The sequence below is a fragment of the Vidua chalybeata genome, chromosome 16, assembly GCF_026979565.1.
Source record: "Vidua chalybeata isolate OUT-0048 chromosome 16, bVidCha1 merged haplotype, whole genome shotgun sequence".
Taxonomy (NCBI): Eukaryota; Metazoa; Chordata; class Aves; order Passeriformes; family Viduidae; genus Vidua; species Vidua chalybeata.
The window spans coordinates 9350582-9377558 of NC_071545.1; the positions used below are offsets into that span (position 1 = coordinate 9350582).

The following is a 26977-nucleotide window of genomic DNA, read 5'->3' on the forward strand; positions in this document are numbered from 1 at the left end:
ATGTCCAGACTTTTGAAGATGTGTTTCTTGTTGATATCAATGAATCATGCCAAGATTACTCACAGTCAGAACTCTGAAGGTAAGACCAGAACTCCTGTCTGAGGGGTGTATTTGTGGCACAAAAAAAAGTTGTGTGTAATAAATTAGGTCTTGTTTAGTAACTGGGACCATGGTCTCTGCTCTCTTGGCATCATGGAGCTCTACCAGCAAATAATTTCATCAAGTCTGATTATAATTGAATAGCCTTTTTCCCCCCCACTGTTTTTCTGTAAATAAATTTAATCAAAACTGCATTAAATGTTTGCAAATACATTATATATGTGTATATAATCACTGCATACAATAAATGTATTTTTGTGTAACATAATTGACTGATAAAACATTAAATTAACTTCTAATAATTGGATAATCTTTTACAGATTTGCCTCCATTGTTACACAAAGCTGTGGTTAGTATTTTTATTTGATCTCTCTACTAACATTTTATATTATAATCTAAAAATAATAATTTATTACATATATTTGTATTTTTTCCTTAGGAGGAAGTAATAGCTGGGAAATACCTGAATGGTAATGTACACAGTTGTTCTCACTTATGCTTCTAAAATGAATTAAAACTCAGTATCTCACCATAACTTTTTATGTTCCATTTTGCATGTGCAGCCCTCCTAGATATACTTTATTTCCAAAGGTAATGTATTACTCTCCCCATCTTGATTTTTCAATATTATCTTGCACTTCAGATATGATCTGTTTCATATCCACAGAAACTGGAACATTATAGATAGAATGAAATTGGCACATATGATTACTTGGATTTAGGTCTCCTGGGAGGAGTATTTCCTGTTAACAGGGAAAAACCTGTTTGTCATGAAAAAGAAAAAAAATATAGAATGAGGCTGAAAATAAATACTTGCTTCAGTTTTCAGAAGTTTTGATAATTAACTTTGCTCACATGTGTCCAAATGGCTTCTTAAGGAAATTAGGTGCAATTCCAGCTGTCTGTCCACCTCCTTCTTTCATTCTCACTCCATCCCCCATCCTCCAGCTCCTGGTGGCTTTTGAATTATATGCAAATTTTGTCCAAATCTGAAAGAGAAGGATAAGCCTCAAAGACCACTCCACTCCTACATATTTTGAGAAAATCAATGTCTGTGGAAGGAAGACACAGTGAAATTAATGACTCTGCTGAAGGAAAGGCAGCAGTTACTCCCTGTGCTTTCTACAAGCAGATCAGAACAGGCATAATGGGGTGCCAGAAAGCACATGCCTTGGAGATGTACTAATAGCAACTCCTTGGAAAATTGAGTTTATTGTGGGTGGTTGTGGAATTAGATGGAAAAAAACTAATTAATTCCATTCCCCATTGACCCATGTATTTTCATTGCATTAAACAGATCAATTATTACTCTGGATAGGCAAAAAACTGAATACTTCTGTCATTATGGTGTTAGCATCACTCTATGTTGCCCTTTTTCTTTTTTACTCTTGTAATCTGCTATTTAACTTGTTATATTATTTTACTGGCATTTTTGATCCTGTTTTCTGTTACAGCTCTAATGTCTGGACGGCAGATCTGCTTACAAAAGTCATGGCATATTTTCATGCCCAGGAAATTATGTTTACTCTTAGCAGCCTTCAGGTTTGTGATATTTAAGATGCATGAAATATTTTATTTGAAAAGGAATTTAAAAAACTTAACCTATCTCTATAGCCAAAGCTAGGTGGTCAATGATAGAGGTAATTAATACACCTACAGTGTAGCAGCTAAATAGGAAATAGGAATAGGTTGTCTTTTTCCCCTAACATTGCTGGAGTATGCAAGGCAGAAATAACAACAATTCTTTTTGCTTTTCCTCTGATGGAAAGCAGGAGTTAGGATTTTCATGCTAATTGTTTCTGAGTTGAGTGTACATCAATGCTGTTTTCCCAGAAAATAACAGGTTTCTCCCAGATTTTGACTGGCTGTAGTTCACACTGCTCCTCATGGAATGAGAGGCTCCAGAACATCCTACAAAATGCCTCCACGTTTTAAAGCTCCTCTCAGTGCTGTTTTTGTAAATTATCAATGTGGAAGTGATGGAGGCAGGAGTTGTTGTTCCTCCTCGTGCTGCTGAGGGTTTGTGATGAGCTGCTTTAAGTGGAGCTGTACCCAGCTAATCAAACCTGAGCCCCTCCCTCGTCCCTTCGAACCAGGAAAGTGTCAACTGTGCCATCCCTGAGCCTCGGGCATTCCCAGAAGCTCCACAGTGCTTGAAACCTGTCCCAAGCTCCGTGTTGCTGTCACAGCTCATCCTCACCTACATTTTCCTGCCACTGCCCCTTCCCTTTGTCAGGTTTATTGGCAGCCTGAGGCTTTCAGCAGGCTGAACCCCGAGGCATAAAGGAACTGTGTTAATATCTGGTGGTGGCAATGCAAGTTAAGCAAAGGCAGCAAAGAACAATTGCAACTCAAATTCCAAACCAATTCTGAAATAATTCTGTCAGGAAATAGAAGGAATTTTAGTCCAAGTCTGCTGCAAATGAGCCTTAAATTTATTTCTGTTCCAATGTTATGATTCCCCTTAAATTTTTCAAAACAGGCGTGAGATTGTTAACTGGTAATGCAGCATGATGTGAGAGAGAATATTTTTGGCTTATGACCTGGTAGAGACTTTTCCTTCCATCTAATTGCACATTTCCTTCTCTTTTTTAAGTAATATGTACATGATGCCTGATTTTTTAGGCTTTTTTTTTTAGCTCTTTAGAAGTTTCATTTTTCACAGCTCTGCTGTGTGAAGCAGAAAAGCTTTATTACTCTTGTTTTGTGAAGTGAGAAACTGAGGCATCTTTGTTAAAAAGCTCTCATAAGAGGACTTGTTCATGAAGCCAAGAATAGGATTTGAAATTACTGTCTTTCAGAATGCATTTAGATTTTTTTTGTTTTCAGTTTGTGTGGAAAATAGTTATTTTGATCATTGGCAGCACAGACAATACAGAGCTAAGCACTTACTTCTCCTTGAGCACAGATTTTCAGGGAGTAAAAGTACAATAGTATGAGTTTTATGTATATTACACATATTTTTCTATACTTCAGATGTCCATAAAAAGTTACCTGAAGAACCTTTTATACCAACCCAGGCAACTATTGTCTGAATTGCAACAGCTTGATCAGCAGCAGTTCCAAACTGCAATGAAGTACCTCTTCAACAGCAAAAAGGAGCATCTTGTAAGTGAGTTTCCACATGTGAAAAGGAAAAGCTGCTGGCAGTGGTTTAGATAAATGGAAAGGGACAGACTGGGGGACTCACAGTGCAGTTGCTTACCTGGCTTGGATTGGATTCCAGGACTCCCTCTCCTCTTAGGCTAGACTTAGTTCATTTAACTCTTACTGTCTAAAGGTTGCTGCAAGTCCAAGTCAGTCATTTGGATTTTCACAGTAATCAATAGAGAGAAACTCATCTCCAGAGAAGAGTTCACCCTCCTACAGTAACACCTAAGGTAGGTAGGGCCAGTTACTCTCAGGGAGTATCTTCTTTTTGGTGTCTTTTTGGAAAGAGAGCCAAGATGGCTAAAGAAGGTGAAAATTAGTAATTTTGTTAATCAGGCATTTGAAATATCTTTCTGGGTTTAATTTTGGTTTTGTAAAAAAATTCAAGCTGATCTCTACCTAATGCCAGAAAGGAATTATCTGAAGTAATGCAAACAACCACTAGTTTGCAGCTGTTTTTCATGAGAACAGCATCATATTCTTTGTAGAGTGCTGTCTGTCAGGCCTCAGAATGAACAATATATTGAATTAATCAGAGATGTTGATTTAACACTTTGTTGCTTGCAGGAAATAGGAAATATTATTCTTGACTGGGGCAAGACTAGGGAGAGAATTTTTCAAAGCCCAGGAGTAAACAGGACCTTGTTCCTTGTAACACTGGATAAATGCTTCCTGGCTCTGAGTGCCCTGGACTGTGTGGATATCCTGAGTCAGGTTCTGCGTGTGTCAGCAGTGAACTATCTCCAGCCTGATGTCATTGGGAGTCTCCCAAACCTTCTGCTGGAGGATGCTTTCAGAAACTTGTAAGCCATTTATTTTTCAGATACCATACTATGCTGGATTTGCTGAGTGTTAAAAAATAGGTTGCTATATGGTCTCAGTCTATTTTCCAGATACAGCTTTCTGCTTATGTGTAAAGAATGCTGTTTCTAGAATCATTTGTCCATGTGTCATTAAATAAAATGAATGGTTAACTCATTAGTGAACTAACAAACCTGTTTATCACTTAGATCATCATTATTCAAGGACCTCTATGACAGAACCTCAGCAAGCACTCAGAGAGCTCTCTATAGCTGGATGAAGCAGATTCTACAGAAATCTTACAACATGAGTGGTATGATACAAAGTGGTTTATTCTTGCTTATCATAAGAGAAAAGCACTGAGCAAAAGGCCTGACCATTGTATTGAATTGTTTCCCCAGTTAACACAGGACTGTGTAAGAGAGCTGTCTGGAATACCTTTTCTGCAGAGCAGAGTAAATATAATGTGTTTGTTACCCATGACAAATAGTTCTCCAGAGATGCTTGAACTTGTAGAGTAGAATCATGCTGTTGTTAAGGCTGGAAAAGACCTCCAGGATCATCAAGTGCAACCAATGGACTCTTCCTCTGTTCTGCACAGAACTATTCACAAACTCTTTTTCTAGTACTCCAGTCTTTTCTCTCTGTACTAAGTCTGAAACAGGATACAGTGGCCAGGTGCTCTGCCAAGGCCTGTTGTTCTCTTCTGAACTCCTGTTCAGACGAGAAAAACAGCTCTGGCTCAGGATACATTATCCACTGCACGGTTTAAAAACACAAAAGAAATGCAGGATGTTGTGAAAGCACATGGCACCAACTCAATCAGCAAAGGGACATGATAAAACCAAAGTTAATTAATTCTGATTGGATGCATTTTCCCACATCTGTTTGCCTGTTTAATGTGCCTGAAACAGATGTTCCATAGCTGGGACAGGCAGGATGGGCTCCACAAGGGGGCTGTGCAGGGCACTGAACATCAGAGCTGGTGCCTGGGTTTCACTGAACATCCCAGCACAGCTGTCCTGGGAGCATTTTAGACTTACAGATGTGTGTGTTCTTCCTCCTTCCCTAGAAATCAAAGGTTAAATGCTCACTTGCTTTAGTAGAGCTAAATTTGCCTCCTGGGTCTCCTGCCATTTCAAAATATCAGAGTAAACCAGTAAGCTGTGGAGGGGAGGTTCATGCTGCTGCTGTGAGGGGATGTTAGTGCCAGTGCGTTGCTGGGGAAGCAAAGATGCAGAATTTGCCTGGTGCTACTCAGCAGTCCTGGGAAAATCCCTCGGCATTGGCTTGAGTTGTGTCTAAAGCATTGGTGAACCCTTAATTCGTGGAAGATCACACAGCTTGGGAGGGACTGGGAGTTGCTGTGCCTCTTTTTCCTCCTGGTTGCTGCTTCACCTGCCAAAAGCAGCACAGATGTGGTGAATCCACCCCCAGGGCACCAAGTGTGGGCTGATTCCCAGCTGGCTGTGACCATGTGAACCATCAGCCCTGGGCAGGCACACTTGGACTGGAAGTCTAAAGCTCCTTCATGTTTATCTGCACTCCCCAAGCCACAGCAGAGTGCAGGAACAGTCCTGCAAGAGGGTGATTTATTTATGTGGGTAGCACTGGGACCACCTGGGATAGGGATCAGTTTTTGGGGATCACAGCTGCCATGGCTGGTAACTGCAAGTCTGTTCTGCTAGAGGCCACAATCAACATCCTTAAATGCTGCTGGTTTTTTCTTTAGCTCTCTTGTCATGTCTTTCAACTCTCGTAATATTCTGGGTAATGGGAGATAATATCACTTTAAAAAACGCAGGTCTGACAGGTCTGCTGGGATCATCATCTTGTCTCAGTTAAGGAGCTTAGATCTGTGTTTTCAAAAAAATCACTTAATGGAGTCCTTCAGCTTCTGATAGGTGCAGGCTGGTTTTTTTCCCAGCACTGGAAACTCTTCAAAGTGCACTGATGATTTTATTTTAAAAGAGTTGTGAGTATCAGCACTGCTGAGGAATGTGTTCAGAGGTGTCACACACTGAGCCATCCAAATGACAACAGCCTGGAGAAAAGAGTCTTTGTGGCTCAGGGTACCCATGGAGTCCATAAATATGTTTTTTCTCAGGGATATTTGGATCTTGATTTTATTTTCAATCCTTGGGAGAATGTTACTTAATGAATGCCATTTTTTAGCTGTTATGCAGTGTTTTGTGGTTTTGTCAGCCTATTTCCATGTAGGTATTTGAACAGTTTTTCATTTTCTCCATTATTGCTATTGCATATTGCTGAAATAAATGGCATCATCAATAATAATATATAAGATATATAAAGTATCGTGCCTTCCTGATGTTCTTAAATAATGCAATTGATTAGGAAAAGTGAATTTTAAAACACTGCTCCATATTTAATACTTTTGGGTAAATTTTTCCTGTCCTACAATTTATCCATTCTCTGTTTCGACAACATAAAACATTAATTGTTTTTGTATGAGAAAATTTGAGACACTTGAAGCACTATTTCATTTTCATTAAAAAATGTATGGACTCATAAAAGTCTGGTGCTAAAATGTAGCAAATGGAGGGAATCTGACTATCTCTGCTAAGGATTTTTCTGATTTGCAGATTTTTTATTATTTAACAATAACAATATACTGGGTAAAATATATTTGAAAAGTAATTACTTTCTGAACATTGTAGTGAGTATTTATTTGTACAAAACAGAGTTCAATGAATCAACTTCTTGGGTCAGTGCAGAAAGCTTATGGATTTTGGGAAGATACATGGTCCATCTCCCATTAGAAGAAATTCTGAAAATTAGTCTCAATGAAGTAAGTAACAAAGTGTGGTTGAATATATTATTGCTACAAACAATATGAACACAAATGCAAACTTAAACATGAAAAATAACTTCATATATCTTAATTAATTACAAAGAGAAACTACAGAGGGGAAATATAAATGTATTCTTTAAAATTAAAAAGATAGAATAATTTTGTAAAGTGCCTGTCATTAATATGTAATTATTTATTTGTATCAGACTTCTGTGACTTCTACTGAAAGGGACCAATGATAGAAGACCCTCAAATTATATGACATTTTGGCAGAGAATCACTCAAATCACTCACTCAACTATGCCTTCAGAAATATTGGTTTATCCAAATCTTCTTCCTTTCTCTATAACATGAACAGGCTCAATTAATTTTGAGTGTGAGACACAGACTTTATAGGATTCATTGTCTCACAGTGCTGATGCATGGTTTTGTTTGTGCTGGCCAGATCAGACTGTTCATTAGCTACGACAACGCAACAAAGCAGTTGGACACAGTGTATGATATCACACCAGAGCTTGCACAGGCCCTCCTGGAAAGGATAAACTCGTCAGGATTTGATATGAGGAACACTTCAACTATCTACAGGCAAGGCTGCTTTGCTTTTTCTTTTATGGCTGTGTATGGATGGAACAACTAACTAAGGAGAAAATGGAAACTGATAGCGTGGCACAGCTTCTTCATTCCAGCGGAAAAATGTAGGCTGAAATCCAGCTCTGTTTAGCAACAGTGAAGGATTGCTACTTTACGATTTTTTGGAGGTGTGCCTAATTAGCTAATGCTTTGTCTCCTGCTCCACAGTAAGGAGAAGCCTGTAGCATTTGTAGGAAGTCTGCAGCAGTATCTGGGGGACCTAGGCAGTGCTCCACCACATCATAGAGCAATAAAATAAACTGGGACAGCAGGACATGAGTTGTCTTGGCTGCTTGAATCACAGAACATAGAGGTGTTTGGTGGAAATCATGTTACAGTTAGGATTGAAGGAGGAAATCTCATCTCCTGCCAGCCAGGACTGCAAGCGGGTTTAAACTGACGTGGGTGTCACCAGAGAAGCCACAAAGTGAAGTAGTGTAAAGCCTGCCCTGCTGTCCTCTTTGTCCTGCAGGATAGAGATGAGCCATGCTTAAATATGTTTGGATGTTAGGTGTGTAAGCAGGAAACTGAATTTTCAGGGCTGTCAAATCTGCTCTGAGCTAACTTTGACACTAATAAAAAACCAAAATAAACTGCTGCTACCCATAAATATGCAGCGAGCATGAGAGCTCTGCACTCCACATTTACATTTACATTGTCATATCAATGGATGTATTTAGTCCCAAGACAATGCTGTCTGAAATTATTTGTAGTCTCCTTGGGGGATACCTTGGAGTTTTAAACTAATGGAGAATATGCTTTATGGCTTCAGAGCTCCTGTTGTTACTGCAGTGCAGCTCGCTGACTTCCGTGAAGCATTGCTCTTGTCGGAGGAGTTAGCGAGAGAAGAGTTATGCCCACGCTCTAAATTTCAATGTCAGAAATCTTAAAAATTATTTTGTCACTCACAAGAGCTGCCCCATTCTCACAGATGAGAGAAATGTCGTGCTCCATAATGCTTAATATATTCAATTTTTACGACATACTTAGTTTATGTTACTCATTTTAACCATACTGTTGATTTAAATGCACTTTTACTTTAAGAAGTAGTGTTATTCATTTCTGCTAATCCCAAAGGAGATTAAGAGTTTTTGGTGGCTATGCAGTAATGCATCAGAATGTAATTATTTGTTATAAAAATGCTCTTATAGATGTTTCTTTGATTTGTATGTTGGTTTGATGATCTCCCATTAATTCAGATGTGCTGCTGAAGCAGTGTTTTGTTATATCGCTGGCAGGTTGTTGTTGAGGAACTGGAGGAGCTAAAAGCCTTTATGTGCTGCAGAATTTGACTGAGTTTGTGGTAGTGCTGCAGCATTGTCTACTGATGATTTGATTCACATCTGGACATTACTGCCCAGACTCTGCCTGTGCCTGTCTCACTGAACTGCAAAAAACCAGGGACTGTAGCAGGAAAGCTGGGTTTTGGACATACCTTTGAGGTTCTTGTTCTGTGTAAATTATAAAAGCAAAGGCTGACTTTACAGGGACAGGGAATTGACTCAGGCTTCCTACAAACCAGTCCATCCCCATCACTATCAAGTTCAAAATCCAGACATAGTGATGCACAATTCAGAGCTCTTCCTTTGCAGGGCTGCAGGTTAAGGCAGTAAATAAGCACAAGGTCTAAGCCAGAAGGACACCTACCAAAGGCACTTCCCCATGGTAGTGTGACTCCTCCTCTCCAAAAACTATGGCTGCGGTTGCACTTTACAAAGGTTAATGGAAATGTTGACTTAAATATTACAGCATGGGAACTGTGAAGGAAAATGAGCTCAGTTCAAAACCCTGCCTTGCAGACTGCTGTGCTGGCACAATTGGGCAGTGAGCCTCTGTGTGCTTTCTCCTGACCAGTGTTGAACTGGACAGGTCTCCATCCATTGGCCAGTCCTGTGTTTGATGTGAAATACAGCAGGCTTTGTTTAATCCTAAAATGATAAAGAGGCCATCTCGTGCCCCAGATGCTGCTCTGAAATACAAATTGGTTATGTTGCATGTGGAATCCAAGCAGGACTTAGGGTTCAAAACATCCAATCAAACCAGGTAAGAACTCAGCAAGCCACTTCTAGAGACTTAGTAATAGCCCTCCATCATTTTCAAGATTATCCTGTTAAGGGAGTGGAGTCATTAACTGGGACAATCCAGCCATGAACAAATGGAACCAGGACAGGTAAATTCTCAAGCACAAGCAATCCAGGCAGCTTCATCTGAATACAAAGGCCACTGCATGTTCTCATACCCCTGTTGCAGGCTAAGTTTTAAGGACTACAGGTTCAGGCACTCATGACAACCAGAAATGGCTCAAGCTGTGATCACAAGGAGAGGGTACCAAGCTGTGTTTCCATTTCCTAACAGTGACACCTTTTATGTCAGAAGGGAGCTAATGTATTTCTGCTCCCTAGGCTGGGTTTGTTGGTTTGTTTTTATGAGGACCTGGAACAGATGGATGCAGCTGTGGCCCGGGCTCTACTTCATCAAATGATTAAATGCAATCAGCTGAGAGGTTTCCAGGCCGAGGTTCATGAGGTGTGTACAACACTTGTTCTTCTTGCCTAACATAATCCTGTAAACAGAGGAGCAAAGATGTTCTTCTTAAATAAGGAAAGAAATTAGTGAAAAATTATTGGGACTTAAGGGAAAATAGTTCTTGAGAATGCAAAGAATAGAGTTTGAGTGCTTATTCTTTTCTCAATCTGTTTCATATTCCTGTTCCATATACCTTTCACAACTGTGGTTCTATTTTTGAAATTTTATGAAGTGTGTGAATATTTGCCAATGCCTATTCCAGAGATTCCAGTTAATGTTTTGGGTGGTAATGGAAATTGGTTATTGGCAGATTTTTATGTGTGATCTGCTCTTTTTGTTTGATTTAGCTCAAATCTCAGCTCCTGAACATTGCCATGCAAAACCAGACATTGAACGATACCCTTGGATCTCTATCAGATGCTGTGGTTGGACTAACTTCAAGTGAGCTGGAATCTCTGTCACCTGAAGCAGTGCATAATGCTGTTGCAACATTAAACCAAGTCTCTGGGTGGGCAAAGAGCCAAGTTATGATTTTATCCAGTAAATACCTCTCTTACGAAAAGGTACCTCTGATAACAGCTTTCCTACCTTGTGTTTTTAAAAGTGAAATGGCTTCTTCTTAAGAATAACTGTAGATTTTGAAAAGTTTAGTATAAGAATTCAATTTAGTTAGTGGCCTGGAAAATATGTTTAAATCAAATAAAAGCATCCAAGATTGTACATCCCAAAGTAATTCTCTAATAACAGAGAGAATGAGTATTTGGATTTGGCAGTTGTGTATATTATTTTGTCACTGCCCTAAACAGAATTTGCATGATCAGAGATGTGAGGCTGTATATTCAAATATACTGTAATGCAAGGAATTAGGTCCTGGTTTAAGCTTCAGAAAAAGGAACTTCTGAGAAACTTCAGGCATTTGTTCTAGGGACAGATGCAGAAAATGCATTCCCAGGCAAGAAATGTATTAAGTATTTAACAAGAATAGTTTTGCTTTATTTATTGGCTTTTGCTTTTAAATACATCTGCTGATCTCAATAAAACTTCCTGTTTGCTGGTGCTGTTCTCCCTGCAGGTTTTATCATTTTACAACGTGAGCCAAATGGGGGCCTTGGTGACAGGAATTGGCACCCGGTCACTGCACAGCATGAACCCCAGGGAGCTGGCTCAGATTATTCGAGGCACAACATCCCAGTACTTGTCTGACTTATCTCCTGCACAGCAACAGGGCATCCTCAGGAAGGTGATTATTAACTCCAGTCTGTGGCAGGTTCTCTCTGCACAAGAGCACCATAACCAGAACTGTAGAGCATGAATTAAACCAAGATATGTCCTTTAGCTCAATGGTTAATGGTTCTACTGCTTTTTTTCTGAACACCAAGGGTATTTTGAAGGCTCTCTCTTGCTTATTTCATTGAGTTTTTAATACTGTTGTGTTTTTCCTTTATCCTCTTAAGAGAAATATTACACAGAATAGAAAGAAGGGCAAATCCTGTAAATCTAAGCATCAGTTCAGAAATACCATGTATTTCTGTGTTTCTCTTTTTAGATTGCTGCATCTGGAGATTTTTCTTCATCAGTCAAAGATATACAAGGAGCTTTCTTTAAAGAAGTCTCCCTTTCTGGTTTATGGAAGCAAACTGGATATAATTCTTCAGTGCTGAAAGAAAAAGAACTAAGAAGCAGCCAGGTAAAAATCGTTATGCAGTTCCCATTCCACTGCAATTTAGTGTGATGGGAGAATTGGAAAAGTGGTGTAATATATTTGTGTTCAAGGAACACAGGTAAAAGGAAGGAACTGCCCCAGTTAAATCTCAACATAAACACTAAAGGGCATTTAGAGCCCAGGCAGCACTATGAGACAATACTATGGAAAAGAAAGCATTAATATGCTGAATTTAAGCCCCCAGGTTTCTGCCATGCAAATTTCCTCTTTCCAGTACTGCATATTAGACATTTGCATGTGATGTCTAGAGAGATGAAAGGTCACATCAGATGATCTCCATGCTCCCTTCAGCCCTGAGTGGCTGTGGGCTGTGTACAGCTTTAACATCATCCCATAACGCCAGTCAGTGATGGCTTGTCTTGTGAAGAAAAATTCATCTAACTGGATGCCAAACCTTTTGGTTGCTCAAGCTGGACCACAGAAGTACCTTTAGAGTACATAAGAGAGCTCAGAGTACAAAAACCTTGCAGTAGTTTATATCTCTTACAACTGGATTAACTAAAGTTACCTTTAATTATGGTGGGTTTATTTTCAGGCTTTGTATCTGTATGAATTACTGTCCAAGGAGAACTCTCCCGTTGACCTTGTAAGGTATGAACTGTATCTCTTTTGAAATGGGGTTTAAGACTAGTTTTTTGATGAGAGCAACTTTGAGGTAAACAATATGTGATTTTTATGTATTACCTTATGTTTATTCATTCCTGGATACCACAGGATAATTCACCTTCCTTATTAAAAAGGGTCTTCAAAGCCAAAATGAGGATCAAAGCATTGCAGAGGTTTGGGTGTTTTAAGTTGATATTTTTCAATTTGTTTGCATTTTTACTTCCAAGAGCTTTTTAATTACAGGAAATGGGAGAGGTGAAGAAACTGTGTCTTAGAATGGGGTTGTGGAGAGTAGAGACTAGGTCCTGCTTAAATATTCATAAGATTGAAATTTGCCTTTCCTATCAGCACAGGACAGCTTGTGAAAGGAGTAACTTGTCAACTCTTTGAAAGTATGGACACAAACATATTTTTAAACAATTTTAAATTCTTTGAAATTAATCTTCATCTGCTTTCTCCATATCAGGTAAACAAAAAAAAAAAACTTTATGAACTTAAACATACTACCCAATATCTAAATTAGGTAGATTAAAATTTGGTTCATTCTATTTTGTCTTTGTTTTTTTTTGGATTTTTTCAGAATCCTGTATGTCTCAACTTGTCTGCTAGCATATTTTATTTAAATCTTTTATGTGCGAATTTGTCTGTTATCATACTTCGTTTTGACAATTTCATTTGTCACTTACAAATTGCAAGAAATTCCTACAGCCCTTCTGAATTGTTAATTCATGAGTAATCTGTCTGGAAATACATAGAAGTTTCAGAAACATACGAATGTTCTCATGTTCCCAAATATATAATGTTTCATCTCTGATGTCTACAAAAAGAAAACTAAAACAAGCCAGATAAAAATGCTCTCTGAAGATAATATGCACAGTCTTATATATGGTAATTTATATATATGCTGCAATAAACAAGCCATATTTTTTATTCTTCTTCAAAACTGCTAGAGGTTTAAGATCCTACATTTTTGTTGCCTTTAGGTTAATTGTTTGGCTTGGAAATTTTGGAAAGTCTCCAATGCATCCATTCCTCCCTTCCTCTTACTGGCACTTCCGTAAGTTACATCTTAGTCCATCTTAACTTCTGAGCACTTTTCAAATAATCTCTTCAGTCCTAAGAAAACTGATGATTCAAATAAATGGTAATTTATCAAAAGTGGTCACTGACTGTAGGCAAAATCTGTCTCAAGCGAAAGTTGGTAATACTTTGTGTCTTTTAGTACGGTACATTTTTGTCACAATGGTGGATTTTTTCCCCATAGGTAGGCTTATTTGGTTTAGGTTTGCTTATTTGTTTAGGGGTCTTTTTGAGAGTGGATATATAAGACAAACCACTGGATACTGCTGAAGCATATTGCTTTGTATGGTTGGAAACATTCCAGTGTGTTTCAAGACATTTGTGTAAGTTAGCAAAACTTCTCAGTGACAGCTTTTTTCCTTAGGAAAAAATAACTTGTGTATGGATGAGAACTCCTGAATTGTAAAATTTGTTAATTCCTTCCTTCCTTTCTTTCTTTGTCTCTTTCTCACTTTCTCTTTCTGTCTCTTCTGCCCTTTCTCTCTTTCTTTCTATGTGCCTAAGGGCATAAAAGGGACTGAGAACCCTTCTTTTTGTGGAATATTTCTTAATTGAACAAAGTAAGGAAAGTATTCATTTGAAAAGGCTCTATTCTATTTAACAACTATAAAATAATAATAGAAAAACTTTAATGCATGGCTTCCTACAAACTGCAGCACTCAGTTATTTGGCAAAAATTGCATGTTGGCTGTTCAGGGCCATCAGAAGTTACTGGTGCCTACAGACCCTGGCAAGGCTGGGCCTGTGCAGATGTGGGCTGTGGCTTTATTTGCAAAGGTTATCTGTCACTCTGTGCAGAGAAGAGCATTTTTTTTTTATTTGGCAGGATTTTTGGATTTTGATAAAAAGGAAGACTACACTAAAACTACTTCTGGTCCTCAGGCCACCCACCACATTTTCATTCATCAGAGAATTATTCCTAATAAAACAGACAAAGAGGAAAAGCTTCTGACCTGTAAACTGTTGTTCCATATGGTGTTAAAGCATCTCAGAGCACTTGTCATACACTTGCAGCTGTTTTTAATTTTTAGCCCTTTTTTGAAGTTCAGTTCATGTCTTGATGGACTGGAAGAAGATGGATATTGAAGTAAGGCAAGGGTTAATTGCAATTTTTTTGGCCTGTCTGGTTTATGATTTTTCAAGTTCAGCCTTGTCTCTAAATATTTCTGTCATGACAAATTTCATGGGTATGGTTGTGGGTTTAGGAAGGTCAGGTTTACATTCTGAGACTTTCTGAATTCTTTCTGCAGTTCTGAGTACCTGGAGTATGTTACAGGCCCTTTGTGTGTCCCTTTCCTTGAACGTGTGGGGAAGACTGGAATGGACCTTCTGAACCCAAGCCTTCACAAAAGGGATGCTGTCCTGCAAAAAGTACAGGAGTGCTTGGTGGGTATGGCTGAGAGGGATCAGCAGAGGAGGAGACTCCATGGAGGAGGAGAGAGCCACCACATGAATTTTTCACCCATCCATCTGTATTTTTGGGAGGGATTTATGTGCTGTTTCAATTTTATTGTTTGCTCCTTAATGAAACCTTTTTATAGCTTGCTTAGCAATTTTCCTTGACTCCATGCATGTTACAAAGTGTTCTCATGAAATGTCATTGCTGGCTAGGACAGCCTGGAGCTGACCAGTTTGCACCTAGAGCTGTTCCCCTGGGTCCAAGCAGTGCCAGTCTGAGCAGAGCTGTTGTGGCACAGGGAGCTCCATGGGAGAGGTGGTGGTACCAGGAGGATTTTGTGAGTTCTGCTGTCTGGGAGCTGCAGCACTCACCAATTTTTAGGGGAAACTAGTTCTTTGATGTAGTTGTGGCTATTCCTGTCCTTACACACAGTACCAGCTGTACCAGCTGTATAATCCCCAATGTTTTGGCAGCTGCTTGAGAAGCCCCTTAGAGCTCAGCCTTCCAACAGCAAGAGCTTGGGGCCCCTCTGCTGCAAGGGGCCACGTGAGGGCTGTGCTGCCAGACAGAACTGCACCAGCTCTGCAGGTGCTGGGTGGTCCCATTCTTTATGTGTGATTCAGCTTGGAATAAAGAATACTGAAAGCTCTGAGAAGTGCTTATGAAATATCACCAGTTGGATTGGTAAAACGAAAAATGTAAGGCTATCTCAGCAGAAAATGTAGATTAAGTTGCCAGTGCAAACTGTTGTGTCTTTGTTCCTTATAGCTTAAATGAGTTGTGATGCAGCTAAGTGGTACAGGGCAAGAGCCCAGGTTAGGTCTGCCAACAGGGCAAATGCTTCTTGTTTCAGAACAGCTCCATTGCTGATGAATATGATGTTGACCTCCTTGGAAATCTAATCTGCCACTTACCTCCAGCCTTTATACATGGCAGAATGTCCCTGAAGGCAATGGCAGCAGCCCTACATCAATTCAAACTTTGCCAACAGCTCAGCCACGAGCAGAAGACTGAAATTAAATACAAACTCCTTCAGTTATATGGGTAAGGTATTGGATACACCGCTGTGGTCATGATGCTGGTTAGGCCATGCAAACACCAAGCATTTGCTTTGCCCAGATGAACTGCAGTCAAACCAGCACAAAGCAGCTTCTGTCACTGCCCAAGTTCAGAGTCTTGTCCACTAGAATGACATTGCTGTTCTTGTGTGTAATGTGATAACTGTGGAACAAAATACAATGCCAAGGACACCCTGCATGACTTAAGTCCCAGAGGAAAAGGGAGAGAAAGTGTAATGTTTAGGGGGGAACAGGCAAATAGACTCACTGGCCTGGCAAGAGAAAGGGGTTACAAGCAGAGAATGGTGCAGGAAGGCAAAGAATGGGAAAATGGAAGTGGGGTACTTGGTGTGCTGGTGTGAGAAGACAAGAAGAGTGCAAGCACCTGTGGCAGTAGGAGAGAGCAGAGAAGAAGCAGAGGGGTGTAAAGTTCGAGCATCTGCAGCATTAGGGTGGGCACTGTGTTGGGTGTCACTGAGGACTCAGATTAGGAGGGCAAATGGAACCTCACTGGTATCAGTCATGCAAAGAACAAAGCCATTCTCTATCTGGCAAGAATATACTGTTTCTCTTTTACATTGTCCCTTGGAAGTATCTTGCATTTGAAAAGGGAGACTGGTTGCACAGTTTCTAACCACTCCTTCACCCTGAAGTCAGTCACTTGATCCACCTGATCACATTAGATGCTGTTCAGCTTCCTGCTAGTCAGCATTTTTCTGTGATAGGGTAGCTGTATGTTCCAGTAGATGCCATCCCTGCATTGATCTTGATACAAATCAGTTTTATTGAATCGTGGCGCACTGTGCTAAATAAGATTTTACATTGTTTTATATAATTTAATTTTGAAGATATTTAAACATCCTCATAGTGGAGCAACAAAGCAAATAATTTTTTTTGTGGGAACACGAGGTAGTAACATATTTGTTACTGCACTCTTCTCTAGGCTCTGTCAGGCTGAAAATAACTTATCTAAGTGCTTTATTAAGTCACCCACCAAATGGGTTGACTGACATTTGTCAGATTTGGATGATGTTTCTACTTCTCTTTTGATAACCATTTTGCAGACTACTATTGCAATATGAACTGACAGAAAATGGTAACATTTCTTTCAAAGAAAGAATTATTTCTCTTTGTTCAAACACTGTAATGCTAAGAACACTTGACTATTGAGGGAGAGCTCCATCACCACCATATTTGAAGGGTTTTTCTGATTATATTGTGAGTTCCACAATATAATCAGATTTGCAGAAAATGCAATCTGATGCTTACAACAATGAATCATCACATTAGCATAGAATTGTGTTTCCTGTATGATAAAGTATCATAAAAACACTGAAGTTCAAGTATTTTTTGTAATGTTCTTTATTAATATAATTTTTCAAAATATTTTTTCAGCTCCTCAAACAACTGGACATCAGAAACAACATTAGATGTTGGACCATTCATAGTTATGTTGTCAAAAGAGGAATTAAACATCCTTGCTGAAAAGGTATGCTTTTATTAAAAAATATAAATTTGTAACATATATTTTAGAACTTGGGACTTGTGAATGTCATAATGCAGTCTAAATTAAGTAACCTGAATGCTGGACTAGGTAAATAATTCTTTTGTCAAGGAATCCTGTGTTAATGTTTCACATATTCTTGACTCCATCAAAGAGATTTCTTCTTGAGAGTAATGTTACTATAAACAATTACTTGCATGTGTACAATGACAATTGTACATTGTCACATAGGGAAAAAAGGGGCATTTATAGTGATGCAGACTCATTTTTAGTACTTTACACCTTGCAGTGCTCTTTACTCTATCCTTCTGCCTTCCAACCATAAAAGTTGTGTTTCTTATCCTTTTATTAATGGGATCATACTGATCAAATTAGCATTTACTCATGTGGCCCTTTGCCCTGGGGCCAGGATAGCACAAGTAACAATATCTGATGGCCTCAGCATTGCACTTTGTAATTTCCTTGCCCTCTTTAGTTCATATAATCTTTTTTTTTTTTATGCATAGGAGTAAACTATAGTGGAATGAGGGATTCATTCTTCAGCAGAAATATGTGAACACAGTCAGCAGCTTTTCCACTGGAGATAATGCTTATAATTGACCAGATAGAATAGGACTTGCCAAAGGAAAGGAAGGTGTCTAGCAGGGTGGAGGAGAGAGGTCAGAAAAGCCTAAAGAAGGCAAACAGGTCAAAGTTATTTCTCATAATTTAATTGGGTCCCTATCCTCAATTCATATACTTATCTGGCAAATGTAAGACAAGTGAAATGAAGCCCAAATTAAAATGGTGGCACTCATTGCTCCAGGAGGGGCTGGACACAGACACCAATCAGCCAGTGCTCAGGTGTTGCCAGAAGCTGGGAGGGCATACAGGAGGGAGAATCACTCAGAATTTGCTTTGTTCCTAATTTTTCCCCCTCAAATGTGTGCCAGTGACCTTTCAGTAGCAGCCAATTACTCTTTTCTGAAACATCTGCACAATGGGACGAGGCTGAGCTGTTACTAACCCCTGCTTTGCTAAGGCCTGCACAAGTCTGTCTCCACAAATTGATTTGTTTTAAAAGGGAGAGAAACCTTACTTGTTCTTTCTTTCCTTTTGAAGTTCCCAGATATCATTTTACAAATAGCAAAGACAATTGGACCAGTTTCTTCAGCTGAAGAGCTTCTGTCAGCTGTGTTCGAGTCAGTCTCCAACGGCACTGGCAGCGTCCGCCTGTCTCTCAGCAGAGCTGGTCAGTATTGCACTGGGGGGCTCTGCAAAGTGCTGCCATTTGGGGCTGAGATGGTGCAATTCAAACAGGCTTTGTCTCACTTTGTCATCAAATGCCTTCTGAGAAGCCGAACGATAAAAGTGAAGTATTGAGTAACTTATAGACCTTCAGGCTAAAACAGTGAGAGTCTTCATTCTGCTGCTCATCAGAGTTGTATAACGCACTAATTGCTGAAACTTTCATTACAAGATTGCATAATTAAGCATTTCCTGGAATCCTTCTGAATGCACAAAGGAAAAAGATGAATGATTTGAATTAGAGGCATTTGGTTGTTTTTTTTTTTTTTTTTTACTTTGTAATCTAATTGAAACCCCTTGAATTAAAAACCTGTGAAGGTGACAAGTTACCATTGTGCCAAAAGATTGCACATAGTTAATCCTTTGCCAGACATGAGCATATGGTGACTGATCTGTTCTTAAATCTGACACTGGTGGCACTGTGTTTTTTCTGTCCAAATGGACAAAGTTTGTAATCATCTAAAAGTTATTTTAATTAACAACCAAACAAATCTATTAGAATCCCTGGTGACAAATGGTTTATTTTCTTTATATAAGATAGATACTCTGAGTATATTCTATTATTATAATAACAACTATTCTTTCTCTTATCTGAAATTCACCCAGGCAGAATTTGTAAGCTGTGCAATCCTATGCCATGGAAAACAATCCTGCTGTGGGGGAAGCTTTTGAAAAGCACCAGTGGGAATTTAGACCCAAAGATATTCAAGGAGTTTGATCTTGTCTGCCTTTGTCTTTGAAAATCTCCCCCTTGGTTCTCTGCCTAGCAGAATAGAGGTTCAAGCTCTCAGCAAGCCCTGAACCACCCTGGAAATCCATCTGCTTGTATAGCAGGAACTCTGAATGATGACTGTGTGTCTCTGGGAATGAATTTGCCTCTTACAGTGCTGTATTCATAGGCAGAGAGAGGTGGAGGGCGTTCTGAGAGTTGTGTTTTTTCATAGCCTTGAAACAAAACATGACCTCAGTTATCAGAGGAGTCATTACACGACCATCAGGCTCTAAAAAAAGCAGGACTCAGCTGGTGAAATAGCGGGGGGTTAGTTCACCTGTATGCATGAAATTCACTCTTCCTTCAACAAGTAAATCAGCCAGGCATAAGCCATATTTCTTTAGACATGGGCCATAGGACTGAAGGTTCAGCAACAGGTATTTCATTATGCCTGTGTCCCTAAGTGGGTTTTTTTTTAAGCCTCTGGATCTACATGAATCCCAAAGACTTCTCTAATCAGCCCAGCTCATTTCCAGTGCAGTTGCAGAGCTCTCTCATCTGCACTGCAAGAGCAGTGCTAGTGAAGCTGAGGGTCTTTGTCAAAGGATATCTCGGTTCCAAGGCCGTGGAGGCTCCTCAGTCTCCACTTGGAGTGCACGAGCTCAGCTGGGGGGAATCTTGGAGATGAGAAGTTGAAGGATTGTTTGTTGAAGGAAATGCTTCTGTAGCCCAAACATGGTATTGAACTTCTCTTACCAAACATAATCTCATCAGCTCCATACAACTCATACAGTGGTTTCAGTAAGGAATGATTTCAATTACTGATTTGTAAATCACTAAAAAATTGGGTATTATGAAAATTACTCCAGAATAACGTTGATGCTTTTCATGCCACCAATGCTGTTTTGCATTTCTCACAGACCAGTTGTGAGCTAATTTTAATAACAGTAGCAATTACCAGTTACAGAGTTCTTGCATCTTTGTCTATATCAAGATTAAAAGCAAAGGTTTTAAGGTGCTTAAGGCAAGATGGAACATGTAAAGCAAAACTAGGGAACTGTGTGTCTGAGATGCTACCAGAGGGCAGTGGCAGTGCTGGAGAAAGAATTCAGGTTTCTCACAACAAGCACTGAGATGTTATAATGTGTATAAATATATATATATTTATATATTTTTCATCAAACGAAATCTATAGCAAAAGGAACAGCAAAGTGGCACCAGGTCAAAAATCTAATTAGTATTTCCCTCTTTAATTGCATCAGTGTATCTTGTATGTTAAAAATTATAGAATCAATGTTTTTTTTTTCCAAGAACACCTAGTCGTAGGTTTCCATGACTTGGGGAAGGGAGCTGCACTGTGTCTGGATGACAGTATTTACATGAGAAAAGCTGACCTTCTGCAGCAGGGGAAAGGGAAACAAAGCAGCTTCACAAGAGGGAGGTAAAGGGAGAGCAGAAGATCAGCTGGTACAGTGGAAGCTGAGCAGCATTTTCATTTGCTCAACAGATTCAATCTTTTCAGTGTTCTACCCACTACTGCAGCTTCCTTTGATGCAAATAAATCCCTCCTCTGCCTCCGCTCAAAGTACAAATCTACTTTATACATCCTCACTTTAATTTATTTATCTGGGGGAGATTAGCTGAGGCACAACATCTGTGAAATTCATGCTTTTTACTGGTAATGACCATATCCAAAGACATGTAGGGATTATTTGGTTTAGATAATTATTTAATAAGGTTTTCCTAAATTAGTGACAGGAGAGGGAGCAGTAAACAACCACATTAGGATTCTTATTTCTGCTTTCCATCAACATTAGAGGTAGATTATGTCAACAAAGACTAGGATTTGTTAAAACACACTATGGAAACTGTCTGGTTGGATAATGCATAGGCCTGGAACCTGACTGTAAACAAGATTTTTAAAGGCAGTTTGTCTGTCCAAACAGTGCTGTGGTAAGTCTACAGCCCTCTCTAGATCCTGACATTTTAACAACAGGCTTGACATAATGAAAAAGCACCATGCTTCTCTGACACATCCAGCTTCTGTCTTCACCTTGTTTAAATGTCAGGCAAGTCTTACAAGACATGTATCTCTATCAGGCATTTCAGAGTGCAAGGACCTCTCATGTCTGTTACGTTCATGCTGAGTTGGATCCACTGTTTGAATGTGGTGTTTATTGAGTTGAAGCTGTTTTTGGTGAATTTCCACCAGGGTCATCCCAGACATTTACATTTCAGTCCAGTTGAATCAAAGCTCCCAGCAAATGGTGGCTTAAACTCAGAACAAGCCCTTGCCTGGGTTTTGATGCCTTTAGAGAATTAGACTTGAAAGAAACTTGCAAGATACTGATAGTTTTATATCCAGAACATTAATAATATAAATATTTTTTAAATTCTTCAATTACTAAATAATTAATTTAACAATATCACATCAGCAGTAGTAAATTTTCATAGTCTGTTGCTCTCTTAAATATCAATATTGCTTTGATTTATTTTGTGGTCTCTTTGATGAAAACTCTTGCTATTTGACCTTTTTTCAGATTGCCTGAGAACCAGAGCTCCTTCTTCAAATGAAATCATTAAATTAGGAGAAGCAAATGTCTTTTGGTCAGTTCAGGAACTGAAATGCATGGATCCAGGGACTTTTGACAAAAATGTGGAACTTCTTGGGGGTATCTCAGGTTTTAACAGCTCCCAGCTGACTGCCTTGAAGGAAAAAGCCAAGCAGGTAACTATCCTGTCTGTGAAGGAAAATTAAATCTGTAATTTGATTTGGTGTTATTGAACTACGCAGTTCTAAAATAACTGTGCTATGTCAATGTCACTACAACCACAAGAATATCTATAGTTTATTGGAAAAATAATGTGAGGTGGTGATAGAAGACTATTGCCCTTGCTTTAGAGTCAACAGGCAAGTAGTTCTGAGCTATTGGCAGCTGGAAAAGTGAAGTGGTTTTACTTTTGAATTACTTTTCTGCTTGCTTTTCACTTTCCTTTCATAAATGAAAAATCAGCAAGCAGTACTAAGGGCTGTTGATTGCCCTGCTGAGAATTAAGCTTGGCATGTTGAACTGTCTACGTGGATGCTAAATATAGCTTACAGTGGGGTAAACCCAAACTGACTGAAAGGCAATTATTGGCTGAATAAAGCTGCTTTTTCCACCTTCTCACAGGCAGGGACAGACCCATCAGTGGGAAATTTTAGGGAGGAAAAATCCCACCTACATTTTGTCTTTACCAGGAGCACAGTTGGACAGAGGACTGTGCTGGGGGCAGGTCAGCACTCTGCCTGGGTCTGGGCCATCAACAGAGCTCTGAGCAGCCCTGCCTGAGAGAGCGGGCTGGCAGAGAAGTCAGACTTTGCTCCATCCCTGTTGCTGCCATTGCATTTCTCCCTGGGGTGGCCTCTTGCTGCTTTGTGGTTGCCTGCACTGCCAGGGAATGGGCAAATTCCCAAACATACTTTTAGCTCAGTGAGAAAAAGCCTTAGGGTGCAGTAAGACAAATTGTTCTGGTTGCAGAAAACTCAGAGGTGAGAGGCTACTGCCCCAACCTGGCTTCAGCTTCCTGTCAGCAGCATCTGCTGGAGGTTATCCGTTCTCTGCTTCTATTCTCTGCATGGTTACTCTGTAATCCCCTTCTGTCAAAATGATCCAACATGTAAAAGTCCTTTTTAGGTTCCATCAGATCATTCTGACAGAATGAGGTTGTGAAGCATCTACAAGTTGCAGTTGGCTGCAAGTAGTACAGAGTGCAAGAGGCTTGGAGACCTGAGGGCTGTGACCTCTGGAGGAAAGCAGGAGCAAGGGGCAATGTGGGCCTGGGCAGCATCTCCTTAAACCAGCAGCTGCAGCCAGTAGTGGAGCTGACCGTGGATTTGGGGTAAATAAGGCCAGCTGTGCAATTTTTTAGCAGTGAAGCTCAGCTTTTAAAACAGTGGAACTGCAGGTGCTTGAAGAGAAGTGTCACTGCACAGATTTCTGAAAGCAGATGGTGACTCTGCAGTTGTGTGTCTGCTGCCTTGTTGCAGGAGGACAACTGCAGCAAATTTATTCTTCCCAAGTCAGCTTCCCTCTGTCAGCATGGACACAGGTATGTAGGAAAAGGGAAAAAAATGTAATCCTAGAAGAAAATAAAAACAGTGCTCCCCTGACACAGTGAAAACTACTACTCTTTACAGCAGTGCAACATATTGATGTACTTACAGAGTGATATCAGTTGTAGGGAAATTGCTAACAAGGTTGATACACTCATATTTCTGGCTATATTCAAAGACTCACAGATCTGTAGTGCACTGAATGGCAGTATATTCTGTCTGTGAGTGTTTGTACAGATTTCTGCTAGACAAAGACAGACTTCCTGTGTATTAATTTCAAAATGCAATGTGGTGTTACACTGAGCATGAAGCATGAGAAATGAGACAGGGCAGGCAAAACTCTTTGAAATTATGTGCATAGATGCTGCTATGCTATTAACATCTTTGATTAAAGGTTTCATTAAGCCTGAACTACTCATTGTTCCAAACTAATTCAAAAAGTCTAGTTATCAGACTGTATCTTAATGAAAGTAAGAGGCTTAGCTCACTTGTAAATGGAAGGTCTCCCAGCTCTGCAGCAGTGACAGCTGTATGGATCTGTAGTTCTAGGTGAATGAGGACAAAGGAGTGTTTCAGTTTCATGTGTTGTGTTATTTATATCATTCTGCCTGAGATTTCACCCAGCCCTGTCAGATACTACTATTTATGAAGTACTTCAAATTCTGTGGTTTATGGCCTAGATCAGGAAACAGACACTTGGCATTTTTGTCTGCATGTATTTCATGTATCTCTTAAGATAGAGAATTAAAAGCTTTAAAATTGGGCTAATGTTTTTTACTATCTATTTGCTTTGGAAAAGATTGAAGTTTCCCAGACTTAGACCCTTTATGAGATTGTAAAACCACATAAAAGATCTGGTGGAAGCTCAGTTGGGAGGTACAAGTCCAGCAATGCATCTCTTAAACAAAACCTTAACCTGAGGGTCACAGCTGGGAAAAGCAGCCTGGCAGCTGAGGCTGCTCTATGCTGGATGTGCACAGCAGAGAGCCTGCAGCTCTGTGTAAGGAGTACTTAATTTCAGAGATCCAGATTCCTGAGCTCTACTTTTATATTTTCTGGAGATTGTACAGCTCTATGTCTATCTGATGGTGCAAACACTATTTAGTAGGCAACTGCAGAGATGCTCTTCAGCAAGTTCCCACTAGGTTTGTCCTTTCTAACTTTTTGAACAAAACTTAAATTGTTGCTATCCCAAAAATGGAGTAAATATTTTTGACTCAGATGGTAGCCCAGCCCTGGGCTTTTAGTTTTAATTTTCTAGGTAGAGTTAGCAGCATGGTGTTATACTGGAAACCTGTCATGTATTCACTGACACAAAGCAGAGTTGCTGAAGTACTTGAGAGCTTTAAATTGAGCTTTTTTTTTTTTTTTTTAATGTGTGCCTGTCTTGTTCAAGTCACTTCCTCCAGCCAGAACCCAGTGTCTTTTTCTGTAAAGGCAATTGGCCACATCCGGGGAGCTACTGACCACTGTCTACAGTCTTCTACCATTGTCAAGGAAATGTAATTGACAGTTCTGGCCTCTGAAAATTCAACTCTTGATGGACTTTTATTATTCTTTACTCAGGCAGAACTTTTCCTGATACCAGAATTTCCTTTGGGCTGCTCGGTGACAGCTTTTCAATCACAGTCACTTTATCACAAAGTTAAAAGCAGGGGAAGTTATCAGCTTAAATACATTGGTACTGGTTTAGAAGAGCGCCTGCTTATTTCTTTGGGTTTTTTACAAAGCTTTACAAATTTAACTATATCTATAGAAATGCTTTTAATTTTTTTTTTTTTTTAATTTTAACGTTGTATGAACACAATCTAGAAATCAGAACTTTAGGAACTGGTTCTTTGTCTGTATTACTTGATTCTCTACTTTGTCTTTCCTTGTCAGTGACTGAGTCAGGGTGACTGGTCACAAAGGCAACTTAAAGTCAGTCCCCTGGAGCGACTGCAGCTGGGTAGAAGCCTGGGTAGTGCAGGTGCTGCTTTCTTGGCAGTATAACAGTGTGGATCTAGGCACAGATTCCCATTTTTATCGTTCTTAGTGGTTTTGCTCCTACAGCCACACTTCCAGCAGTTCCTATTCTGACTCATCAACAAGTCCAAGCCGTAAAAATTGCAGCATTTTTAGATGAACTAATCATTATTGATGTAGAACCTCAGAAACCTTTACAATAGCTAAGCTCTGCCTTTTGTGTTCAAAGGGGAATATTCAGGTTTTAGGACTTTTGAACCAAGAGGTTTGAGAATGGTGAATATAGAGGAAGAGTCATAACAGTCTAACAGATATTAATGACTTTCATCTAAAGGTCTGGGGGTTTCTGTCAGACTGGAGGAGTTACCAAATCATCTCCCTGGGCCGCATTGCTCTGGCACTCACTGAACAGGAAATCACAGAGCTGGACCTGCACTCCATCGACACCATTTCTGTTCTTAGTCAGCAAACAGGGTGGACTTTTACCCAGGTGAGTGAGTGAGTTACTGAATGTACTCCTGCTGAAAGGCTCTGGATTCATGCCCTTCGGGACTCAAGTCCTGGAATGCCTAGAAAACAGATCCAGAGACCCACACTACTCCCTGCTGCTTTTCTGCAGCTGTGACCCCAGTGAAAATGGCCAGATAGGTCAGTGCTGGTGTCTGTCTGGCTGGGGCTTCCCAGGGGAGGAGGCCAAGACAGCACCAATCACTGTTAATTGGGGTGGGGATGAGTGTGTTCTTTAGCACTTGTCCACTAAGCAGTGGAAAGAGGTCAGCAGCTCCCCTCACATTCCTGTCCCTGGAATAGACACTACTGCTAGGAGAACTAGCCCTTCCTAACTAAGGACAGTCACAGAATAGGTAATGTGCCCCATCTCCAGCATCCATTGCCCTAGAAGCCCTTTATTAGCAGATACATTCCTCTCATGTTTCTTTCCTTGAAAAATTTCCTAGTTATGTCAGTGGGACTTTCATAATAAGAGTTTAAAACTTTTATTTATATATGCAATTGGCAGCATATTTCTGACTTGGTGGCCCATACCGTCAGGGCTCTGTGGCTGCACAGATGCTGGCATGGTGGCAGTTTTGGCAGAATATCACAAATCTTTTTAATGGATTCATGTTCTGAAGGGCACCATAAGAAAGAAGCACTTAGGAGGATTTTATACAGAACCAGTTTGCTTTTGAGGTTTCCTGCTGTCAGTAAGAGTAATTAGTTAAAAGAGATTCATCCTGCTGAATTTCAGTTGTCTAAAACTTAGGCAACTAGTTAAGCTAGTTATTTGAAGCTCAGCATTGTGGATAGATTAGGAAGTCTTAGAAGATGATTGTTTCTTTCACTGGCTTTGGAGGATGCCTTGGTGACATGCTTGAGATGGGCTCAGTTTTTAAAGGGTTAGTTTAAAATGAGCACCATCCTAAATTGGCTTGCAAAGGCACTTTGGTACCAATATCCCATTCAAATCTGAAAATTAATCCTTGACACAGGTCACCACTCATATATGGCACTTAAATAAGGCAAGTCAT

At 39.8% G+C, this 26977-nt stretch overlaps 1 protein-coding gene across 1 annotated transcript in view; it reads left to right on the top strand.

Moving 5' to 3' along the window:
• The window catches only part of OTOA (otoancorin), a 33427-nt gene continuing 6450 nt past the window's right edge, over positions 1 to 26977 (top strand). Inside the window, exons 1-23 of the mRNA XM_053957691.1 lie at positions 1 to 79; positions 420 to 448; positions 539 to 569; positions 663 to 690; positions 1554 to 1641; positions 3076 to 3207; positions 3817 to 4052; positions 4260 to 4363; positions 6753 to 6859; positions 7308 to 7447; positions 9895 to 10018; positions 10366 to 10581; positions 11091 to 11258; positions 11565 to 11705; positions 12277 to 12332; positions 12696 to 12813; positions 13331 to 13404; positions 14678 to 14813; positions 15680 to 15870; positions 17280 to 17373; positions 18490 to 18619; positions 21928 to 22115; positions 25783 to 25938. Of these exons, the coding sequence (XP_053813666.1) occupies positions 1 to 79; positions 420 to 448; positions 539 to 569; positions 663 to 690; positions 1554 to 1641; positions 3076 to 3207; positions 3817 to 4052; positions 4260 to 4363; positions 6753 to 6859; positions 7308 to 7447; positions 9895 to 10018; positions 10366 to 10581; positions 11091 to 11258; positions 11565 to 11705; positions 12277 to 12332; positions 12696 to 12813; positions 13331 to 13404; positions 14678 to 14813; positions 15680 to 15870; positions 17280 to 17373; positions 18490 to 18619; positions 21928 to 22115; positions 25783 to 25938 (2766 nt within the window). The remainder of the gene's footprint in view (positions 80 to 419; positions 449 to 538; positions 570 to 662; positions 691 to 1553; positions 1642 to 3075; positions 3208 to 3816; positions 4053 to 4259; positions 4364 to 6752; positions 6860 to 7307; positions 7448 to 9894; positions 10019 to 10365; positions 10582 to 11090; positions 11259 to 11564; positions 11706 to 12276; positions 12333 to 12695; positions 12814 to 13330; positions 13405 to 14677; positions 14814 to 15679; positions 15871 to 17279; positions 17374 to 18489; positions 18620 to 21927; positions 22116 to 25782; positions 25939 to 26977) is intronic.